We start from the raw sequence: 22882 nt of genomic DNA on the forward strand, positions 1-22882 counted from the left end.
TGGGATAGAAGGATTTGTTTGTTTATGCATTTTACCTGGAATGAATTGCATCAGGGAGGAGAGGAAATGCAGCAAATTAGCGAGTAGGATGCTGACGGCCGACAACAGGATTTTGGAAAACATTTTCTGCTCTGAAGGCATCAGGTCGCAGATGGTCTGGAAAGGTACCGCTGCCAGGACGAGCAGCGTGCAGCAGAGCACTGGTGGCTGCGGAGAGCTGCTTCAGAATAAGAGCCGGCAGGGAGGCTGCCAGCAGCAGCAGCAGCAGGAGCAGGGCAGCAGCGCGGCAGCCTCGGGCCCCTGCCCGGCCAGGGAAGCGAGCATCTCCCGGCGTGGGGCACAGCCCGCGGTGTCACAACGGGGGGAGCTTCTCCCCTTGCCCGGGGGATGCAGGGAGCAAGTCGCGACCATTTGGCACACGCACTGCGATGACTGCGGCTGTTTTCTTTTTATTAAGTGGCTCCCAGAAGCTGTCCCTCGGTGGAGAGCGAGGCAGCATACCCAGCACTCAAGGTAACCCACTGTCCTTCAGATGGGACAGATTACTACTCATCCTAAATCTTCTGTTGCAAATTAAGCTGATTTCTTCCTGTCCTTTCTACAAGACACAGCAAACAGCTGATTACTGTCCTTTTTATTACTTATGCTATCATAACCTTCCCCTGTTTTCTGTGTTCTCTAAACTTAACTCCAGTCTTTCCTAATAGATCACCGTTTCTTCGTCCATTATTATTCCTGTCTCCCACTCTGGACTCTTTCCACTCTGGTTTTAATTCTCCATCTAGGAGCTAACTAGCACAGAGTAAAACAGAACTACACTTTTGCCTTATCCACTAACCTTTAGTTAACACATCTCAGCTTCTTTTTCCCCACACAACATCATATAGACTGTAGCCATCGCTCTGCTTTGTAAGTAGCACACAATCCCCCTTGCTAAGCTTAGTGTTTTTCTCCCCCTTTTTATTTTTTTTTTTTTTATATAAAATTGATCTTGATTTCATGAGTTTTCCATCTGATTGAGATGATGGCAAATTTTCAATGTACATTACTGCTAGCATCTGCAACCCCGCATAGCTTGCTGATACTTGAAAATTAATGGTATTCTCTCACGTCGTCCTTCTAAATCACTCACGATAATATGGAATAGGCCAGATTTGATGCAGATCCCTATAGGATGCCAGCTAAACTGAACTTTCCAGGAAAAGTGAGACTGATTCCTTTGATCAACTTTTTAGCTCATTCTATGGCCCCTACTTGTTGACTGTTCTTATCTATATATATAGATATATAGATATATATATCACGCAAAACACTGGCAGTTCCCTTATATCAAGGTATACCCCACCTATTATTTTTCTATATCTATTAAGTTTGCTACTCCAATCCAAGTGTGTATTTGATTGTTTTTGTGGACTCTTCCCTGCTGCTTTTGAAGTGATTAAGAAAATTGGTACAGAATCTCCACAGGATGAGAGTTAGATTGATCGATCTCTGATTTTTTGTTCTCATTTTTCCAGCTTTTAACCCTGATAATGTAAGAGACTCACTCTGGTCTTTGCTAGTACTACCTTCGTCAGGTTTTCAAAAGACAATTCAAAGAAAAACCTCGAGGTTTTTTAGATTAGCTGAATTGAATTTAGACTGAATTTCATATGCCTTAAATAGATCTATTACCTATTCAATCTTGTATTTTTCCATTATGATCCATGTACCTACACCTACGCTATTTCAAGGCAGTTTCATTTTAAGCGAAAAGTCAATAATAACCTTTTCTGGGTAAAGATGATTGGTCCCTGAATACCTCAGCCACATCTGCATTATTTGTTGTTCTCCATTTCAGCTTTCAGATAATAGCAGAGCAAAGAGATGAACTGAATACTAGTTTCTCATCACTTAAAATTTCTGGATTCTGAAAGTACTCACAGCAAGCTCAGAAATGCAAGAGAATCACCGCCGAAAATCCCCGTGACTTCAAGAGAATCAGAACTTTGCCTCAGATGCTTCCACAATTTCTAGAAAATCCATTTATATTCTGTTACTGATCTGTCATCTTAGATGTTCTTGGTAATTTACTAAGGCACTGCAGCTTAAACAACAGGGGGAGAAGCTTAAAGAAAACGTAGTTACCAGCTGAGCTTTGCTGATCAGATTTGGCAGCTTTAAAGCCAATTAATTTTCAGTTCAAACCTCCTTCAGTAAAACTGAAAAGCGGATAGTGATGGGAGAGGTGCCAGGAGGACTCCATATGAAGTTCATTCCTCAGAGAGAGAATGAACTTTTAGCTTCATTTCAGAAGATGAGAGTAAGAAAATTGTTTTTTTCTCCCAATAAATATTGAAATACCCCAAGAGAAACAATAAGCCCAGGAACATCACTATCAATGTAGGCAAATTGGAAAACACCAAAATTATATTTTGTAATGGTTTAGAAGATAAACAGAGTACGAGTATTCCCACATAAACAGATATTGAATAGCACACTGAAAGGCAAGAAACCTTGTTTATATTTTTAAAGTAAAGTAATTATGGAAGAATTCCTTTTAAATGGGAATAGAATTATGTACAAAAGCAACCAGTAAGTGGGTATTTCCACTGCTGAAATGTCATACAAAGCTTTGAATGACTGCCTTTTAATGAGCATAATCACACTGTTCACAAGTTCACCCAGGCTACTGTATCCATGCCTAGTGAGTTTACTTTTAATGTCTCTTGAGACTCTAAAATCCTTTTACTATGACAGAAATCCCACCATAAATTATACCATATTACAAACAAGCAGTGTAACATAATGAAAACCAATCGTATAAGAAGTCACTGTAGAAAAGCAAGTCATCTTTGAGAGAGGTATGTTGAATTTAACTGCATTTGAATGTCAGATTTAAGCAGTTCTCCATTCTAAGAGGTGCAGACTGACTAGTTTTATCGGATTTTATGAAGTTTTTAAATGGAGCAGACCACTACACAAGTAACAGTACATATCTGTGCTCTTTTGAGCCCCTAAAGGAAGAAACTTGCACTATGTGACCCAATGGAACTTCTAAGTTGTGCATCTTATTAATATTTGATACTAGCACAAGAGCTTTACAGCCTATATATATTAGCCATGCAAACTAAATCTAATGATCTGAATCTATCTGATCAAAAAAAGTTGCACGATTTTCCTAAGCACAAACAGATAAAATGCAGCAAGGCTTTTTTTGAATTTGACAAAACAGACAGATATTTAAGTCATTAAAGTTGCAATAATTTTATTTAAATGCTTATGTAAGTTACTTCAGGTAGATTTTCAAATTCAAACACTTCACAGATGACAATTTTAAACTTCGCCTTTAATAATTATTGTTTAGATGATTATTCTACAGACACCGAGTACAATATTCTAGAAAATTTAGCTTCCAAAAACTTCTCTTTTTCTCCCACTTTCTTGCATTTGAACAGAATTGCAGAGACCAATTACAAAATTACCAGACTCTAGTAAAATATGATGTATACCAGTGGTGAGATTTTTAAAAGTCTTTAGATGCTAAATATGCAGATAGTCATCTTATGGGATTTTAAGAAATTCCTAAGCATGTAAGGTGCTTACATCCGTAGGCACTTTGAAAATCCTACTAAGTCCATATCTGCATCTTTAGATACCTTGGAAAATCTCTTCCTAGGTGTCCAGTTTCTCTCATTTGTTTTAATTTGATTATTAGTATTAGCTTGACAGACATCACATTCAGTCGGGACTTGTATCTACCTTCCTTTCTGCCTTTTAAGTCCAAAAAGATTTAAAGAAAAAATTAACGCACAGCACTAAGAGAAAGATATATTTATCTATCTTATGCTAGCAACAGGATTATCTAGCTCTTTTCTTTTACATTGGCCTCACAATTAGTACAAGTAATGCTTTATACATTTTATGCTTCATCTTTTAACCGAATGAAATGACACGAAAGAGAAATTGTTCAAAAACACTATAATCACCCTTAAATACACTGGATATACAGCAAACAGTACTGATGTATCAAAATAATAACAACAATAATAAAAGAACAGTGTAATTCAAGATAGAGGTAACATTATCTTTCATTTATTGATATTACCAGCAAAGTTTTGATTATATGCTTTTATGATTATATTAAAATGACCTTTTTTCATTTGGAAAGATGTAGGTATTGAAATATATATTCAAATTAAGACTTTATACATCTTTATACATTCCCCAAAGTAATACTCTTAATAGAACTCTCCTGTTTCTTAGCTGATCTCTTCAATCTGTTTATGCTCTGAGACAAAAATAAAAATATGATTTCAGATACATTCTACTACAATTTTAGCATCAAAAGTTAGTTTTCTAAGCATGGAAGTACAGGGACAGCCTACACAATGAGTCAAAAAGAAAAGATGTTCTAATCTGTAGAATCCCTTGGAGTGGTAGGATTTAAAAGGGATATTTAGTGCCATGTTTACTGTCACTACTCTATATATTGCATATGCTTACTTATTTGAAAAATAAGATGCTGTTTAAATTGTTGAAAGTTTCCTGAATTAGAAATACTTACAGAAGATATTTATGAAACATTCATTATCACATTCACCATGGTTTTTACAAAGTTTTGCTCTGTATTTCTGCAGTCTAACAGACTCCATTCAGCTTTGCAGACTATTTGCAATCACAGTGAATCTCTGTTTCAGACTCTCCCTTTTCTGTTTTAAGTGGTTTTCTAGGGTCCTTGCTTCTTTCAAGATTCCATCAAGTTCTTGGACATAAGAAGCATCCATTGCTGCTCTCTCACTTAATTGAAAACAAAAACAAAACAAAAATGACCCACAACTGAAGTTAAAATTAATACTGAAACCAGTAACTGCTTTTATGCTTTACTTAAGTGTGCAGTCTACCAATACTCAGTTTCTGACCAATTTATCTGTTCTCTATTGTAACAGAGAAAAGCACTTTTATTTCAAGATCTATGGTTTATAATTTTCACCATATGTTTTTATATACAGCCACAGTAATCAATCATACCAAGAAAAGTTAGAAAGAAGTGCTGTATAAATAGGACAGTTAACTTGCCTTAAAATCTGGGCATATTTTGATAACAAGTTCTTAATTTCTTTGTTCATCTCTGTTAAAAGGAAAAAGTAATTTTATTTTAACAGTTGAATGAATCTTCATCTCGACATCCCATTCATTAATTCAGTAGTTACTTTAAGTATATTTAATACATCACCAGTTAAAACCTCTTCCAGTGGTTCAGGTTTGTAAAGGGACTGGGAGCTCTCAGAAAAAGCCAAGTCTGTTTTGTCAGTGGAAGACAACTGAGGATTCTCTGTGGCTTCATTCTAGTAAAATACAATAAATTAATAAATAAATAAACAGATTCTAGGACTTGAAACATGCTCAGCTTGTCTGATCAAATTTAACTGAAAACAGCAAAAAGTTTCAAAAAGATCTCAACTGTTTTCACAGAAAGCCAAGTGCTGGTTCCTGTGCCAACGCCCTCTGTTAAGAGCAAGCACAGCATCACTATACTAGGGTGTGGCTGGAAAATCCTAGGATTTTTGCCTCTATCAGTAAAATCTGGTGCACTTCAGTAGTTCACTCTCGAGAGGCCCTATGTAACCATGTTGCAGTGCACACCCCATTTTGTTGATCTTCAGTCTGAGAAGGTTCCTCACAGAAGTCATCCTTGTTCCCCTGTCAGCAGAGAGGACAGAACACCTTGTATAAGGGACCAAGGAGAGCCATGGGGCTCTCTGCCCCTCTCTGTGACAGGAACTCGCAGCAATGCCAGAGCAGCAGCTGCAGCATGCCTCGCTCCACTGAATCATAGAATGAATCATAGAACGGGTTGGGTTGGAAGGGACCTCAAATATCATCTACATGTAGTTCCAACCACCCTGCCATTTTCAGGGACACCACCCACTAGATCAGGTTGCCTAGGGCCTCATCCAACCTGGCCTTGATCACCTCCAGGGATAGGGCACCCACAACCTCTCTGGGCAACGTGTGCCAGTGCCTCACCACCCTCTGAGTGAAGAATTTCCTCCTAACCTCTCATCTAAATCTCCTCTCTTTTAGTTTAAAACCATTCCCCCTCATCCTGTCATTATCTGATTGAGCAAAGAGTCGCTCTGCATCTCTTTTTAAGCCCCTTTTAAGTACTGAAAAGCTGCAACGAGGTCACCCGGGAGCTTTCTCTTCTGTAGGCTGAACACCCCACTTGCAGTGAGCTCGTCCCTCACTGGGGCTGCAAGGGCGAGACCCTTCCTCACACAGAACTGCTCACCTCCATCTCTTTTTTACGTTTACTTCTATTCTCATCGGATTTTTGTGCGTTGCTTGTCATTGTTACCTGATTAGAAGAAAAAATAAATAAATATGTACAACATTCAGATTTTGCGAGCAGTTACTGGGTGTAACTACTGGGAAATAAACCTGCACAGACACCTGACAAATGTGCGACCAACACCTCTGTGACCGCTCCACACACAGCACCTGAGAGGGCTCCGCGTCCCGGGGTGGGCAGTGGGGGCTCCCTCAGGGAGATGCCGCCCCCCCGAGCTCCCCTCAGGGCGGCTCCGGGGCCTGGCGGCCGTTGGCGGCCGTTAACGGCCGCCGCGAAATGGCGGCGGCAGAGGGGAGGAGAAGAGGAGCTGGCTCCTGAGGCGAGGAGAAGCCGTGCCGCCGGCTCAGGCGGCCGAGGGAGGGGTGTCACAGCCCGGCCACACGCCTGGGTTATCCCTGGGCCCACGAGGCCGCCCGTAGGCACCGTGTAGTTGTGCCAGGCACTGGGACAGCGCTGGCAGTGTCTGTCGCAGGTGGCATGGCAGTGGGAAGCAGGGGCTGCTTGCAGGTGTCTAGGCCAGATGGACCCCTTTCAAAAATTTGGAAGAGCCTGCAAATGCGTAAATCTGAGCAATTACATCAGACCTATAAGACTAGGCTACTTCCAAGACAAACGGGGCTTTTCTATAAAATGGAAAAAAAGATTGCATTTTCCTTACACTGTAGGTAAACAGTGTACAGTTTCACTAGGAAGTGTATGAGTCAGATAGTGTGGTGAGGTTGCTTGCTTACAGCAGCAAGAGGCTGGCCACCACGATCCGGGAAACCTTCAGCATTACACCTCATGTTCTTAGTCCAAAATGTTCAACACCATTCTGCTGCTGCCTTCCTAAACCTCAGGTTGATGAGCTACAGTGAAGAAAATAGTCACAAAATGTGAAGTTACGTTGGAGTACAGGGGACTTTTCATGCATCTTTCATTTCTGGTTAAGAGAACAGATCTTAACGTTACACGTTTTATCCATATATCCTCTGAAAGTCAGAACTCAGGGTAAGAAGTGAAACTGCTGAAAGAACAAGAACTAAGCACTTCCTCAAAATAGAAGCAATATTCAATTCACTGTCATGGCCCACTTCGTGAAACTCTCCAAAAATACTGAAGAACCCTATCTAACATTATAAAATAGATACAAAAGAAATATGCCAATTTAATATTAAGTTGTTATTAATATATTAATATTTCTACTAACAGACCACCTGACTCATAATAAATGAACTATGTGTTTTTGTTTTTTTTTTAACCACTTTCTGTATCTTATGGATGTGATAGTCTATGGAAAGAGGTCAGAAAAAAATAATAAAGAAAAAAGAAAAAAAGTCTAAGCAATTACTATAAAAGTAGTTCCTGTTCCTTTAAAATTAGAGATATTAAAATAGCAGGAGAAATGAAAGCTTAAGACTTAAAATAAAAACAATTGTTATGAGTTAGACCCCAGCCCTTAAAAATGCAAATATGTAAAGACTAAGAGGAAAAAAAACTCCAATTTGCTAAATGACCTAACTGAATTTTTACTATCTCAAAGGTTGAAACAACAGACCAATTTTTGTTAATACAGAATTAACAATATTGGCTGACTGGCACTTTTTTTTTTTGGTGCTTTTGCACAACCTTCTGTACCAAGTACAATATTATTTAATATTTCACTAGTGATCTGCATGTAAATTTAGACTTAATAATGAAAAAATGCAAAAGAATAAATAATAATTACAACATTAATTTTATATATATGTTAATGAAACAAAATGTTAGGTATCTGGGAAAGAGAGACACAAGCAGTACCACCCAAATGGGGGGCTCTCCTGAATAAAGCTCTGGTTTCTGAATTATTAAAAATCAATTAAAAGTCAATAGAAGGAAGACAAGATTCGTGAGTATTATTTTAAGCCAAAAGAAAATTATTCAGAGGGAGATGCTTAAAGAAGTGAAACTTTTTATTTTCATTGAAAGAAACCAAGAGTCAATTTGATCGTACTTTATAACTTCAGAGGAAGGAACTATCTGTTACATAATAGCTATCGGGAAAACTTACAGGAACCAACAATCAGAAGCAGAAATCAGTTATATTTTAAGAGACGTGTGTGTGTATTACTGCAAGAACCAACCATTCAAGCAGAATGCCAAGAGAAATGATAGAATTACAGCTGTTATATATTAAAATAATCTAGGTCTAATTGTTTAAATCAGATCTGGAGATCTCTTTGGTATAGGTTAAGGTGAACAACACACACTGTGAATGCCTTGTAACAAAACAAGAAAATGGAAGAGGATAATATAATATTGCTCTCTGATGTGAATTTAGTGTGATTGAGTGCCTATAAATAATTACACTTATTATCTGAAAGCAGTAGCTACCAAAAATTTATTTTTATCTGCCTGAAACATGAAGTTTTACTCCGTGGAAAGTATATTCCAGTAACTAGGCAAAGAAAAAATCTGCCTCCTGAGAAATACTCTGCAACACCTGCATTCTTCTGCTTTTTATAATTTATTCTAGATCAATTTAATTAGTTTCTTTCAACAGTTTCAAAGAAACAATACATTTCTGCAGCTAGCACGTGTTTTTTATCTTAACCTGTTTGTGAGGTACAGACAAGAACCACAGTCATTAATAAAATAGACAGTACTTCTATTTCCCAATTATTAGCTCAGAAGGGGTATTGAAAGACACCCCTTTGGCCTCAGAAATACCTCCTTCGGTTTAGGGTAGAGCCAGGAACACATCGCCTACAGACGGGTACAGCTGCCCCGCTGAGAGACCAGCACGGGGACAGGGGAACAACGGCTCAGCTTGCGTTGTCGTCTGCTCTACCGCTTTATTTTTTTTTTTTTTTCCTCACCGCCCAGTACTAAAAATGTATTGAATCCTACAAACTATGCAAAATATCGGCGAATAATTCGATCCCGGGTTTGTTTTCTTGCTTTTATGTCCTACCGCTCCACGGTACTTGCCGCTGCAGGGACTGCAGCTCCCGCCGCCCACGGGGCAGCCGTGCCTCCTGCGAAACACCCCGGCTGGGGCTGGGGCAGCTAAAAGAACCCTTCCAGCCAGCACCAATTTATTTATTCCCAATTAATAAGGACTTGCGAAGCAATTCACGTGCTGGTGCAAATTAGGAGATATTCATTCACCTGTTTTTAACTGTCAGCTGTATGCTTCTGGCTTTTCCTTTTCCTTAAGAGCTGCCAATATTTCTCCCCTGTGGTTACAGCTCTACGGAGGGTGATCAGAGGGAGGACTTCGCAGACAGCAGCGATGTATTTCTTGCTGCTGCTTTGGTAAAGAGCCCGAGGCACGCAGCATGCCTTAGGTCCGAGACTGGCTTCCCTACAGCAGTCAGCGTTTAGGGGCGAGTGTGCAGAGAGGGAAGGAAGGGCTGCCTGCTGCCGGCATCGTGCCGAGAGCCTGGGGAGGGTAACTTGCTGCCGTGGGAACGAGCCCTCCTCTGACAGCATCGGCGTGAGGTGGAGGGACGAGAGAGAGAGAGAGAGAGAGAGAGAGAGAGAGAGAGAGAGAGAGAGAGAGAGAGAGAGAGAGAGAGAAAAAAGTGTCCTTCGTAACCTCGAATTTGCGTGATTGGCTTTCTTCTTAGGGGAAGTGCCACCCCTACATGCCGACGCGCACAAACGCTCCAGGAACCGAGCCCCCCGCCCTGAAATCCCCTCCCGCTATCGCCAGGAGCCTCGGGAGGAGCGAGGCGAGCCCCGAGCCCCGGCAGCGCTCCCGGCTCTGCTCCTGTCCCCACGGACACGCCTGGACCCGGGGCCGGGGGCTCGGCTCCCCTGGGGGTCCCGCAGCCCCTCCGAACCGCTCCACCGCCCCCAACACCGAGGTAAGGGCGCTGCCGCCCGGGGAAGGGGCGGTGGGTGCCTCGTGGGAGTGGGGCACCCCGAGATCCGGGGGATGGCTGCTGTCCCTGATCCCTTCTGGGGGCTGTGGAGCTGCCCCTGCCCCTGCTGCCCCTGCCGCCCCTGCCCCTTCCCACTGGGTGAGCAGGGATCCCACCCGCACCCTCTGCTCGGCAGGGAGTCCCTGTGCTGGGTTTACCCGCCAAAACGAGGGCCATCTTTAGTCCTTTATCCATAAATCCCGCTTATGCTTTCCCCGCTGCTTTAGAATAATAGTCCTCGACTTCTTGGCTCGCTCAGCTATGTGAGGCTCGTGCTGGCTGGTGGCGTGGTATTTCATTTCAAAGGCTTGTGTGTGTGCGTGTGTTCAGAAAGGAGGGTGCCGTCCTCTGCCATGAACCTGGCTGTCTCTTCCACCCCAACCAGCTAGTGCTATACAGGCTACAAAAATGAGGAAAAGAATGGCTCCCAAATACATTCCTTAGTGTGCTCTTTCTGGAGGGACAAGGAAGTCACCATGATTCCTCCCCACCAATCCCTAAGGCAGACTAAGTTGCTCAAGTGTATTTGCTTTATAATTTTGTTTAAGTTGCGAAAAGGAGCCTTGGAAGTAAGCCAGATGCTCTGACTGCACAGTAAAATGATGGTGCAAGAGCCTGTTCTTCCCATTGTTTGCCCAGGTTTAATGCTACATTTGTCACTCCAGCAGCTAGCACAAGGGAAAAAATGCCTGGACGGGAAGTGGTAGGTTTGAATGGAGCCCTTCATGTTCTAGGCTACTTAGAACAACCATGTGCATTCTGTGCACTCTGCTGTGACTCTCTTCTCCCCTGCATAGTGCACAGCAAGACGCAGCTCCAGCTGAAGGCTTGCAGATGCTGGGCTCCCGACGGTTAGAGGCTGTGCTGCTGACTGTCACTCTGCCTGTTGCTGGGTGCAGCTGGCCAAACGTAGAGCGCCTATCACAAAGCCAAGCAAAGCAGATCTTGCAGATAGCAAAGTGAGCTGTGTATTTTCTGAAAGTGAAAAAAAGTGTTTCAGTAAATCTCTTGCTCATTTTCCTAAGATGCAGACCAAAATGAAACAGGAAGGAAAGTGGCAACCTGCATTTCACAAAATTCAGTGGCATAGAAAAGGACATTTTAAAACTCTACTGCCAGAGAAGTGAAAGGATGTCGTATCTTCCTCTGCTGTCTATAATCTCTTTTTAACCTTTCCTTTAAGGATAGTAGATGCTGTTTTAATTTTGAAGAGGATATTATTTTTTTTTTTTAAATAAATGCATTCTAGTGTTTATTTATTAGATTTATTGCTTCCAATAGCACTAGAATAGACCAGAATTTCTGAAATACTTCTTTACAGCCCTAGTCAGGTCACTCCAGGTCACTTTTGTTTTATTTTGTATTTTTTTTTCTCCTGATGCACTGCCAGAACTAAGACATGGAGAAGCCTGTGCTCTGTGAAGCAACACAGTCTGTTCAGGTGTATCTCTTTTCTGCCAGCATAGTTGGAAACTTTTAGATAGAAGAAAAGGGGTGAGTGCAGTCATAGGCAAGTGGAAGGGGTAGAGCAAATTTATGGCCATTACCGTGCTGTTTTACACACTAATGGCTCTCAGTCACTGTGTCAAAAAGTTAAAGAACATGAAGTCTAGCTGGCTGTTACCGGTAGGAGGTCAAGGACAAGAACAAAGCAAAACCAAATTATTTTTCTGGAGTTCCTGGAGGGGTTGTGTCTTGACAGTAGAGGCACAGTGCAAGCCTGAAGAATGCAGAATAAGGATCAAAACCTCTGAGGTGCAGAAGCTGCCTGGACTTTAATGATTAGTTCAGGGGTTTGGTGAATGACAGGTGTTTTTTCTGAATGCAAGCGTGCCTTTTCTTCCTCACTTTGCTCTGTGTCAGTCTTGAAAGAGAATAGCTGTGATACATTGGTAAAAATAAGGTTAAAATATCATAAGCACATCTCCAGTACTGCAAAACAGACTACATCTCTGCTTCTCTAGGCACCTGTACAAGGCCAGCTCAAGATGCACTTGAATAGCTAATTTCAACATAATGTTTAGACTCTTTGGGCTGTCCTTACAGCTAATGGAAAGACACAGGCTATTCTAGGGGGCAGTCGAAGCAAGAATAAGTTTTGGGCATTCTGCAAGTTCTTGGTCACCATTCCAAGTCATTTCCTTATGAAAAATGAGAAACAGAAATGGCCGTGTGATAGTAAGACAATTTTTGCAGGCCTGAGAGAACAGAACTAATTTGATGAAATATGTTTATGGAGCTACTTATTAGCATTCCCACAGAAACAGAAAATGAGTTTGTATAATGTTATATATGGAACAATTATTTATTTAGTGAAATGTACTTTGGACCAGATCCTTTTTTCATGTAATATCACATAAATCAATGGAAAGTTTTATAAACTAGAAGAACTTTCAGGATGCTCTGTGTAATTCTAAATAATGGCAAAAGGCAACAGAGAAGGAAACCAAATGTCCTTCAAAAACTATTTTTCCAGATACAGTGAAATATGCTGTCACTAATGTGGTGCTGTGCATTAGAGGCAAACTCGCCCAAGAACTCCCTCACTGCACAAAGTAAGCATTGTTCCTAACCCTGAGCTCTCTTGTGTTTTTTGGCAGGGTGAAGATGAGCTGTGAATTGATGGTTGTGTGTGCAGTACAGCTTGGAGAGAACCTCTGCCTCTATTTTGCTGGTAATGATTACCCCCTGCTTAAAGAGACCAGGTGTTTCTGGTACCCACACAGAAGATCAAAAGATGCTAGACAATTCAACCCTTTCCTTGGGCAGGCATCCCTGCTTCTGTGGACATGTTTGTAACCCCCAGACTACCTAAGCAATCCTCTAAACTTATACTACTCCCACCGCTTTAGTAGAGTTACTGTTCTTTGATTATGCAGCCAGGCTGCTCAGTGCAAAAAGCACCTGAGTTTGTGATAGCTGTCCCAGTGAAGTAACAGGTCAGTACCATACTATTGGTGAACACCGTAAGCTTTCACTAAATTTCTCTGTTTGAACACTGATGAAAAATAACTCTTTTATAACACTCCACTTTCACATAATTTTCCCCTAAGCTTCTTCAGCTTGAAGTATTGTAGCCAAAGTATATGAGTCAGTGGAATAATTACTGCTTTATATAAAATATTCTGGTAACTTGGAAGGATTTTTGGCTTGTGGATGGAATTGGAATAACTTGATAACTTCCAGACTTACAGTCTAAAAATGGCCTCTTCTTTGGAAGCAATCCGAAATGAAATTGCTCAGTTAGAACAAAGGTGCCGATGAATGCAGAATTGTGCATGCCATCTATTCCTTGAATGCAGGTTGAAACTGAATTAACCCGAAAACATTTTGCATGCTTCTTGGTTTGGTGATAACTTCACTTCTCAAATGACTGTTGGCTTCGCCATTCTATTGAGCATGTTATGCTCACAAATGAAATGCTATGAAGCAAGAACAGCTCAGTTCGGTGGCTTAGGGATACTGGGGAGTACAGCTCAAAATGCACAGGTTTGACTGGCTGAACATTTTCCAGTTTTGCTGTATAAAATTGGTTAGAAATCTGTTTATTTTGTAGGGCAGAGATTGACTTTTCTTTTTTTTTTTTTTTAATTGCTCACTTGGAACCAAGATGACGATGGTAAGCTGAAAGCTCATCATTTATTACTTCATAATCAATTATATCTAAACTAACCTGCCTGGGTGTACTAACACACAGAAGCTTTGCGTGCCTGAGAGAACAAGTTTTTAAACTGATTAATGACTGCTCTAAAAGAGAGCTACAGCTTACTCCTTTCTGAAGTTGATGTTGCTTTATTTCTCCTGAAGGAAGTGCTTCCCTAATACAAGAAGCTTTTCATGTGATTATAATTTTGGGCAGAAGAGAGAACTGTTGCTTCTGTACTTGCATTAACAGAATTTGTAGCTTCTCTCGCTTGCTCCCGACTCCTTGTATTTTGGCAAATCCTTCTGTCTTGCCTGGATTGCTGAGGTAGAGGTGGAAAGAACAAGACAGCTTCTGCTCCATTTGATATTGCTATTATAAGAATTTACTGTGCATGCTATCTTCAATTTTGCATGCTATCTTAAATTAAGCCTGTAGTGACCTGTTAAGATCTAAGCAGATTAGTTTTATTCCCCTTTGCTTAATATTTTCTGCAGAGCTGGAATGTGATGCCTTCTCTAAGGAAAAAACCCTCCATCGCTTCCTTCGGAATGTAAATAGCCAGGTGCTTGTGGTCCAGCCAGATCTGAACATGGCAGCTTTTGAAGATGTAACAGATCAGGAGATGAAATCTGGTACACTATTTTTCATGTCTTACAACCATTGTACTATTTCTTTATTCTAGATGGGCTTTTGTTCTTTGTAATCACTGAGTCTAAATAGTGAAACCGAGAGTAAAGACTTAGATTTCATCTATAAGAATAAAATTCAGCTAAGAGAGGTAGGACATACTTATGGCTAAGTTTTTGCAGCTCTCTTCCAAGCAGACCATTAATAGTTTCAAAAAATTTATATTTAGGCAGCGGAATGAACTTCTGCATGCACTGTTACAAAACTACCACACCTTCAGCAGGGATGCCTGTTGCATTCAGTGTCCGGGTAGAAGATAAAAGCTACTACATGTGTTGTGAGGAAGAACACGGGAAAATGATAGTTCGATTTAGGGTAAGTGTCCGCTTTTCATACCCTATGTGTAGGCAACATTAAGCATTCAAACATACGTGAGCTGAAACAAAACAGCTCGAGTCTTGTGCTAGGACTGACCCATTCCCTTTTTTCCTCAGGAAGGAGAAGTTCCCAAAGACATTCCTGGTGAAAGCAACATCATCTTCTTCAAAAAGACATTTACATCTTACAGCTCCAAGGCATTTAAGTTTGAATACTCACTAGAACGAGGGATGTTCCTGGCCTTTGAGGAAGAAGACTCCTTAAGAAAATTAATTTTAAAGAAACTGCCAAGAGAAGATGAGGTAGATGAAACCACAAAGATAACTTTAACAAGTCATAATGAAAGGTACAACCTGTGATTACTAAACAGTCTTAAAATAAAATTTGCCTTTTTAAAGAAACTCTAATTCATTCTTTATCTAAAGCAAAATAGGTTGATAAATTTCAATAAGGCAATACAAAAATGAGCTTCTTACAAAAGGAAACCAAATACATGTTATTGGGGAAAAGAAGAATTATGCCAGTAAGACAGAAGCAAAGAGAATTACACAATGAATAAACAAAAATGTGCATGCCTCTATGGTCTTGTATAGTTTCAGCCCTAAAGACTTCAGAGTTTGTTGATCAAACTGCTTGTGAGGTAGATGTCTCATAGGTGAAGCAGACTTATTATGGGGACAGAGAGAAAGCTAAAAAAAAATTAAAAATTAGTAACAATCAACCCTCACGTTTACTACACAGGCCAGGAACCTGGTCAAATAAACATGTTGTGGTTTTGCACTATGATCATGTCCCAAGGGTCTTCATCAATTCTGATTACACGGTGGCATTCTCACTTTCAACTGAAGTAGAAACAACAGACAATTTCTACTGGAAACTCACCAGAATCTTTGATTAGAAAACTGGTAACCTAAGCAATTAAAGCTCTAATAAAGCCATTTGTCTTCAGAGGGCCCACTAAGAAAATAAAAGGGGGTTAAAACTTAACAGTAAGTTGTAGATTACTGATCATACACATTTGTACATCTAACATGCTGTTAACAATGAAGGCAAATGTGGTTCCACATGGAACCTTACTGAGTATAGAACAAGGCAGCGTATGTTGGGAGTGAGCTGTGAACTCTATTTCACATTGGCAGTCGAGCCAACACTGGAATTTGACGAAAATAAGATTAGTGTAATATACTTTGGATATTTACTCTTGAGGAAATTGACGACACATTATTCTCATCTTCCATGTATGAGATAGGCATTGTTCCTCTTCTGATCCAACTGGAGGCAGTGATTAGTTGAACATGGGTGGCAGCTGGGTCCTGGGTCTTGCCAGGCAGAAGAGAGTATAACTGTTATTTACCATGCAAGCAGAAGTAATCAGAGCAAACAGGAAGGTTTCTGTCATGAAACAGGAAAATTCTCAAGCTTGCAGAAGAGAGAAGACTCTAATTTTGGTATAAAAAATAAAATTAGGGGCTTTAAAAAGTATGGAAGATGGAGACATGGAAGTGCTGTGCTAACCCTGCCTACCAGCTTTCATGCTGTGCTGCACCTGAGCTTTCATCTCTTTAGCTGATGCAGGAGCACCTGAGGCAATCAGACTCAGAGAAAGCTCTGCTTGTTACCTTTCCATTCTGGTCTCAAAAATTGACCAAGCTGGTTGCAGAGCTGCTAACCCCTACAATAGTTGGTCTGGCCTACTCCATTCCCAAAACTCTGACACAACTCATTTCTCACACGAGGTATCTTAAGCAAATACCACATACTGATGCATCGTATGTTCAGTCTATACAGAGAAAATGTCCACCACCTTCTATAACTGCTCAGATTCCACAGAACTATCCAACAATGACTCGTGCTTCCTCCTCACTGTATAGAAATTGTGTTACGTTGCTATCCACATCAGAGAGAAGCAACCACCTTGATTCTGACAGCAACTTTAGCAGAACCCAACTGGCCAGCTGTATAATATTTCCCATGGTTATATGAATGAAAAAAAAAATAAACAAACAAAGAAAAGATTCAAAAATCAACTCAGGAAATCTTGTTGAATTCAGCAGTTTACTGATTCTGCTTATTGCATAATCACACTGATGGTAACACAATTCTGTTCCTCTTACTATTAATAGCACCTCAAAAGTACCATTAGAACGTGGAAACAACCACTCCTTACTATTAAGCCAGTCTGAGAAGAAAGTTAAAAACCGTAATCTCATTTCTTCCCCTGAAATCCTCTGAAACCTAAAGATATGGAAAAGAATGCTGCCTCAGTCTCAAGTCAGGCCATGACATAAAGGGTATACTTCCTTCCTTTTTTACTCACATGGGAAAAAGTGTGGCTGTGTTGATTTAGAAAACACAAAATGCTGCACCTGAGTGTACAGGTTGCAGGGAAACTATGAAAGCCATATGCTATTTGTCTCCTCGAATTAATCTGCAAAAGTCTAAGTCAGTTATTGCTTTATTTTATTATGGAAATTACTCTTCTATGAAGTCAAGAGTATGTCAACCCTTTAGGAAAGAAGGACGATACATATTCATAACAATATCTGTTCTATAACATTTAAGTGACATAAAGCAGAGATAGAGCTGTAAGTATTTGAATGTGATTTTAGAAGAGATCTGCAGAGAAAAATAGCAGTATTAAAAATCACTCAGAAACACACATGCAATTTCTGTAAATTCTTTATTGTATGGATTAAGAAAAAAGTATTTCCTTTTCTACCTCAACTCTCAGGATCAAAAGAATGACAGGGAGTGCCTTACATACAGTTCAGTTGTGATGTCAGAAATAACAGTTCAATTTTCACCAAGTTTGCTTTACAAAGCAGGAGACTATTTTAGAAAACCAGTCATGGAAAGCTGCCATTATAATGAAAGTTATCTTCAGCTATACTTTCCATCTTTGATATACTTAATTACTCCAAATTTGCAGTGCAGCTTTAATCTACTCACTCTCACCTGGACATTATCCACTTTGTATCTTCTACTTCCTTTCTAAGATTTTTAATGCTCTTGCAATAAATCAAAAAAAATGATGAAGTGGCTGCAGAATTTACATACTACAGACTCTTGGTTATTCATTTCTCATCTCAAACACATCAGTAAAAATATGGTAAAGCGAAGGCAGCAATGAACAATTGTGTTTGTCAGAGTCTTGTCGCACCTCAGAGGCTCCACAGCATGGCAACAGCCTTGCAGATACCGACGTCGTTATAGTTAAAGTAGCAGAGGCCAGCGAAGGTCACGGCCGACAGAATGTACAGACCTGTATTGGCCACTTTAATGGGTGTCTCTCCATGGACGTAGTCAGTTATAACCTGTCCAAGACCCCTAAAGAATGAGAGAAACGAGCTGAAATCAGGAGAGCATGCCTCATGAAAATCCACCGGCAGGCACTCTACTGTGACTGCCCTGCTAAAATGGCTCAAACTGTCTGTTTTTCCACCACCTATCACCAACCGTTATTACCAAAGTCTAGTTCCCACTCAGAAAGCAGATGCATGTACTGAAAATACATAAAAACATTTCACATGTTCTATTAAAATACAGATATACTGGCTTGGAGATTTCTTAACAATGCTGAGGAAAGAAGGTGCTGAGCACAGCTCTTCCAGAGATCTGCCTCCAGCTAACCTGATTTTGAAGGACTGAAGAAAACAGACCAAAGGAAATGCATTTCTTGCCCAAACTCTGTGACTGACCCTTGTCACAAATGCACACAAGACTCAAGGATGTGTATTGAGATTAGAAAACAGTTGGAGATTAGCATACTCTGTTTTTTTTCCTACATCTGTCAGACTTTTCTTGAATTCTGTGGTCCAGATTTAAACCATTCAGCAACAGCAAGACAGAGGGCTCTATCATCCTGCTGGGGTAGTTCTCTTCCCAGAAGCAGTTGTATTTACTTTCTGTGATGACAGATGGCAACTTGGTGAAAACGAGAAGCACACTTACTGCAACAATCTTCTTCCTAGAATTTTGCCTTGGTCTAACGTGAAGCTGAAGGACCTGTCTCCCATAAGTTAAGCCATGCTGGTGGCCTGGCAAGTTTCAAAGTCCTGCAGCAGATTCTACCCCAAGAGAACAGAGCTCAGCTTCACTCTGATGGGACTCTGATACCTTTGTGATGTTGAGTGTGAGACAAGGGGTGCGAGTAAGTCCTAGATACACAAAAGAGGAGCAGAAAGTGGAAGCAATCTGAAAGGCAACTAATTCTTGAATTATTATAGCTACTGCCTGTCACTGAATGGTGGAGTAAGGTCAGAAGTGCAAGCGGCATGCACCTGCACCATGAACTGCTCTAGGAACAGACAAGTAAGGCAGTAAGGCATACCCAACGTGGGATTCACAGGTTGTCCTTCAGCTGGAGCGCTGATAAAGGATCTTCAACAGATCTTCACTTTACACAGCAAAATAAACTTGAGTCATGCCAAGAATTGTCAGCAAAATTACTGTGTGACTTGACCACAGACTAATTAAACCACACAAAGCCCTTGAGAGAAAACACAAGTGGCCCTGAGAACATGAAAGGGAATTAGTGGGAAGCAGCTGGCCTGTGGTAGACACACGACCTAGTTCAAAACAGAGCAGCTTTGCTGGGCAGAGAAATATTTATTACACACCAGTGAAAACAGCAAAAGATGGCCCCAGGTGTCTTGACAAAGTGTAATAATATTTTAGAATAGTATTTCTGATAGCAAAACACAGCAAAAGGTGAAAGAAATCCCCTCAAAAATATATGCAGAATTCCTCTGTAGTTTCTGATCAGCTATTAGAGGGATTATCTGATCTGTTAGGCAATCAACTAAACTTTTAAGGCAAGCAAATCATCTTTTTTCTTTAAAAGATATTCTAGCATTGAATACATATGAAAGCTCTAGAGGAGGACTTTTCTGTGTAGGATTTAGATTCTTGCATCCACACTTTGTAAAAATAAGAGTTTGGTACTGGAACAACTTCTCAGCTTAAAAAGGGAACAACACAAGCAAGATGTGGGGGAGGATGTGGATTCTCTCTGCTGAAAGCTATGGCAGAGCTGCACAGAAGCAGCAAAATATTTTTCTCATGGGGAAATCCCCACGCCGCTTACAAAGAAATGATTCCCAGTATGAAAAGTCCTGATGCTGGGTAAGAGACATTAACTGACGAATCAAAGCTGTGTGCATCAACACCGAGTGTCACTCCAGGAACTCATTTCAACACAGTGGGCTGCAACAGCCTGTCCCACTGCCTGGAACTGAAATGCACGTGCCCAGCAAGCAGAGAAGTGTTCCAAAGCATGCAGGATTTGCTTTACCTGCTTTATATTTGAAAGAGCTCTGTCAACCAAGTTCAAGGACAGACGCGTTTCTGATGAATTCTGTGCTAGATTGGAGAGCTTTGGGAAGGAGCTGCCAGAAAGTGCAAGAATCCCTGCTGCAACTCCCTAAGGGCAGAACTGAGATTTAAGAAACCTCTCACCCCTAAGTCCATTTAAATTGCCTTATCGCTGCTGCAAGGAACTGCAGAGCAGCAGCACCTCAAGAATGTAACTGCTGCCAGTTGGGCCACCCACACAGCTGGATCCACTCCTAGATTCATAAAGGACAGAAAGCCAGGCCTACCCACATGAAAGACCACAGCAGAACTGTGCTTCAGAACGTAAGCAAGCATCTGTTTTGCAAGAATCAAGAAAATGATTAAGGTCAAAACATCTCCACTGCAATGTTTGTTCTGAACTCTTCTTTAGGCAGAATCTCATCACCATTAAGATGTACAAAGCAACCCATGGCTCAGAACCTTAGAAGTTGTTTTATGCAGGTCTGCCCTGTTCCTATTCCCTCTGTTCATAAAACATCACTTCTTTTAGAAGACAAAACCATCCAAGATTCTACACAGCCAGTACCAAGGCAGTTCTCCAAGGCAGGACTTTGGGTTTCATATCATACAGGAGAACACTACAGAATGTTTAGTTTACAGATTCCTTAGTACCAACATGTGTCCTGCCTTCTGACATACAGAACAGTGTGACAGAGAAACACCAAGGTACAGCAAGTCTTGTTAAAGGTCACTGACAGTTCACTGACAGTTTTGAGGAACCTACTGAGCTTACCAGTGGCCGTGGAGAGTGAGGGCTGCAGCCAGGGAGTAGTCCACGGCCGGTCCAGGGCATAGGTAGGCTGCGGGGAGGAGGCCCAGCAAGAGGACACTGACAGCTCGCTCGCTTGTCCAGTGCAAGGACGCAGCCTTGGAGCCGCCTGCAAGGTGAAGGACTGTGAGTGCAACGTTCCTGCTCTGGGTGCTGCAGCCTCACACACACCTCCTCCCATCGATGCCACCCAAGGACCTGTTTTTTTCCAACCTGACTACTACATTTCCGTCTGAGCAAAATCAAGAAGTCTCTGAATAACTGGAAGAGAAAATACATCTATTTTACAGTGCCTGGAGGGTTTATTTTAAATACTCTTCTTTGCTGCCACTGAGAAAAAGAAGCGTCTTTTAATTCAAAGAAGCAGAAGCTCAACGGGTGAGGTCAAAACAAACACAAGTCCTCACAACCCAAGTCACAGAGTAAATTTCTGGGACCATCACACTGGTGTGTGACCCAGAAGCAATCTGGAAGCCAGAGGACTTCAGCCCTCCACTGATGCTCGGTTGGGTACAATGTGGACCGTGTAACAGGGGACTCCAGACACGGACATGCTGGGTAGGAAGCTCTGTGACTAACTCTTACCTTCTAGAAGCGCACAGATACTGTTAAGGAGGGGGAAAAAAATCAGTTTTAGAGGAAGCCAAACACCTAATTTCACAAGCGATACCCTGAACCACAATTATCAGCACCAGCCCAAGCAAAAAACATCCAGAATTGACAATGCGTAATTACCTGCAGAAATCAATACCCCCAGGGTGCTTGCCTAACACTTCCATATTCAAACCAGCAGCCAAATGCTTTTGCTCCTTTTTGCAAATAGAAACAAACCAGACAGCAAAGCAACGGGATAAAGAAAGCAAAGAAACCTGCAGTAAAACACGGGAAGGATCTCTGCTGTGGACTCATAACCGTCCCTAGGGTATACCATGGCCAAGGAGGCTTCGCGGCATGTGTATGAAGTGTGTTTAGCCTGAAAGCCCGAGCGAGAAGGAAGCCGTCCGGTCGTGGTGAAGGCTCCGCTCTCCCCAACGTTTCTTCCCACTTCCAAGCCGCGTTGTGAGGGCTGCGCAGCGTCCTCAGCCTCACCGCGCTTCTCACAGCGGGGCCAGGCCCAACACTCACCTTCACTTCTGCTGCTGCTGTTACACCTTCCACCCTCCTTACCCACCGCCAGGTCACCGTGCGGGCGGCGGCACGAAGCGTTTAGCACGACAACACCCGTGTGAACGCCTCAGGGAGCGGGTTCGCTGCTCCCACACCCCCCGCAGCGCCCTGCGGCCGCTCAGCACGGCTGGGTGCGGGGCACCCCCCACGGACAGACAGACCCACGGACAGCCGCAGGGGGCCGTGCCGGGACGTACCGTGACCCTGCTGCCCGTGGCTCCCCCGGATCGGAGCGGCTGAGGCGAGTGCCGGCAGCACCCCCAGGCGGCGGCGGAGGAGGAGGAGGCTCCTGGTGAGGAGAGCTGCGGAGAGACGAGTGGGGGGCGGTCAGGGCCGGGGACAAAGAGACAAGAAGACGAAAAGGGACAAACAGACGAAGGGACACGGGCAGGCTCGGGCCGTGCCGCACCACTCACCCGTCCGCGCTCCGCGGCCCCCCCCCAGCCCGGCCCGCATCAGCGCCGCCGCCGCCATCTTGCGTCTCCCCCCTCAAGGGCACCGGAACGGGAAGGAGCGGGCGGGGAGCGGCCTCCGCTGCTCCGCCACCTCCCTCAGCGGCCGTGAAGGGCTCCCTGGGGCCCGGCCCGGCTCGGCGGGGGCTCCGGCTTCGTGTGGTGCCCTGCCCGGCCCTGCTGAGGTGCCTCCAGACCCCCCTCGCCCCGTCCCGTCTCGCCCCCAGCCCCCTCCCGCTCTCCCAGGGTTCTGTTCCGCCCCCCGGC

The 22882-nt window shown here is 42.4% G+C and overlaps 4 protein-coding genes across 17 annotated transcripts in view; 1 reads left to right on the forward strand and 3 right to left on the reverse strand.

Moving 5' to 3' along the window:
* BCO2 (beta-carotene oxygenase 2) overlaps window positions 1-9601 on the reverse strand; it is a 30260-nt gene extending 20659 nt beyond the window's left edge. Inside the window, exon 1 of one of the 3 annotated variants that reach the window (XM_021279456.3) lies at window positions 9464-9601. Coding sequence is in view for 2 of the 3 variants with exons in the window: in XM_013109666.4 (XP_012965120.1) it covers window positions 36-141 (106 nt within the window). In the remaining variant the exon portion in view is untranslated. Of the gene's footprint in view, window positions 1-35; window positions 512-9463 lie in introns of those variants that run through there. The other 2 variants (XM_013109666.4, XM_013109667.4) reach the window with 2 other exon arrangements.
* Window positions 375-15273, forward strand: IL18 (interleukin 18). Of its 7 annotated transcripts, none has more exons than XM_072027686.1 (6): window positions 375-513; window positions 9925-10164; window positions 12822-12895; window positions 14362-14499; window positions 14724-14869; window positions 14989-15273. In XM_072027686.1, the coding sequence occupies exons 3-6, from the start codon at window positions 12829-12831 to the stop codon at window positions 15229-15231; spliced, it is 594 nt and encodes a 197-aa protein (XP_071883787.1). In that variant the 5' UTR covers window positions 375-513; window positions 9925-10164; window positions 12822-12828; the 3' UTR covers window positions 15232-15273. The 7 variants fall into 7 exon arrangements, with proteins under 7 accessions (XP_071883787.1, XP_071883792.1, XP_071883788.1 ...); XM_072027687.1 differs by lacking the exon at window positions 375-513 and adding an exon at window positions 6613-6749; XM_072027685.1 differs by lacking the exon at window positions 375-513 and adding an exon at window positions 6629-6806.
* TEX12 (testis expressed 12) lies at window positions 3231-9601 on the reverse strand. 6 transcript variants are annotated; one of them, XM_038167701.2, is made up of 6 exons: window positions 9464-9601; window positions 7066-7182; window positions 6275-6340; window positions 5216-5327; window positions 5059-5110; window positions 3231-4779 (listed from the first exon to the last, which is right to left on the reverse strand). In XM_038167701.2, the coding sequence occupies exons 2-6, from the start codon at window positions 7117-7119 to the stop codon at window positions 4635-4637; spliced, it is 429 nt and encodes a 142-aa protein (XP_038023629.1). In that variant the 5' UTR covers window positions 7120-7182; window positions 9464-9601; the 3' UTR covers window positions 3231-4634. The 6 variants fall into 6 exon arrangements, with proteins under 6 accessions (XP_038023629.1, XP_021135133.1, XP_012965125.1 ...); XM_021279458.4 differs by lacking the exon at window positions 9464-9601 and adding an exon at window positions 9267-9451; XM_013109671.5 differs by lacking the exon at window positions 9464-9601 and adding an exon at window positions 9023-9451.
* Window positions 15274-17535: 2262 nt separating the features above from the next.
* SDHD (succinate dehydrogenase complex subunit D) lies at window positions 17536-22783 on the reverse strand. The gene is made up of 4 exons (XM_027444365.3): window positions 22580-22783; window positions 22361-22465; window positions 20961-21105; window positions 17536-18199 (listed from the first exon to the last, which is right to left on the reverse strand). The coding sequence occupies exons 1-4, from the start codon at window positions 22635-22637 to the stop codon at window positions 18034-18036; spliced, it is 474 nt and encodes a 157-aa protein (XP_027300166.3). The 5' UTR covers window positions 22638-22783; the 3' UTR covers window positions 17536-18033.
* Between the last annotated feature and the right edge of the window lie 99 nt (window positions 22784-22882).

This window comes from Anas platyrhynchos, chromosome 25 (genome assembly GCF_047663525.1).
Source record: "Anas platyrhynchos isolate ZD024472 breed Pekin duck chromosome 25, IASCAAS_PekinDuck_T2T, whole genome shotgun sequence".
Lineage (NCBI taxonomy): Eukaryota > Metazoa > Chordata > Aves > Anseriformes > Anatidae > Anas > Anas platyrhynchos.

What these genes read in the sequence shown, in the direction of transcription:
- TEX12 (XM_038167701.2), bottom strand. Translation starts at nt 7,119, where the DNA reads ATGAGGTGTAATGCTGAAGGTTTCCCGGATCGTGGTGGCCAGCCTCTT. An exon ending in ACTGGAAGAGGTTTTAACTG is followed by an intron (nt 5,111 to 5,215) that starts GTGATGTATTAA and finishes TCCTTTTAACAG; the next exon opens with AGATGAACAAAGAAATTAAG. An exon ending in AAATATGCCCAGATTTTAAG is followed by an intron (nt 4,780 to 5,058) that starts GCAAGTTAACTG and finishes TTTTCAATTAAG; the next exon opens with TGAGAGAGCAGCAATGGATG.
- IL18 (XM_072027686.1), top strand. Translation starts at nt 12,829, where the DNA reads ATGAGCTGTGAATTGATGGTTGTGTGTGCAGTACAGCTTGGAGAGAAC. An exon ending in AGATCAGGAGATGAAATCTG is followed by an intron (nt 14,500 to 14,723) that starts GTACACTATTTT and finishes ATTTATATTTAG; the next exon opens with GCAGCGGAATGAACTTCTGC. An exon ending in AAATGATAGTTCGATTTAGG is followed by an intron (nt 14,870 to 14,988) that starts GTAAGTGTCCGC and finishes TTTTTTCCTCAG; the next exon opens with GAAGGAGAAGTTCCCAAAGA.
- SDHD (XM_027444365.3), bottom strand. Translation starts at nt 22,637, where the DNA reads ATGGCGGCGGCGGCGCTGATGCGGGCCGGGCTGGGGGGGGGCCGCGGA. An exon ending in GGGCCGCGGAGCGCGGACGG is followed by an intron (nt 22,466 to 22,579) that starts GTGAGTGGTGCG and finishes GTCTCTCCGCAG; the next exon opens with CTCTCCTCACCAGGAGCCTC. An exon ending in CTCACTCTCCACGGCCACTG is followed by an intron (nt 18,200 to 20,960) that starts GTAAGCTCAGTA and finishes CTCATTCTTTAG; the next exon opens with GGGTCTTGGACAGGTTATAA.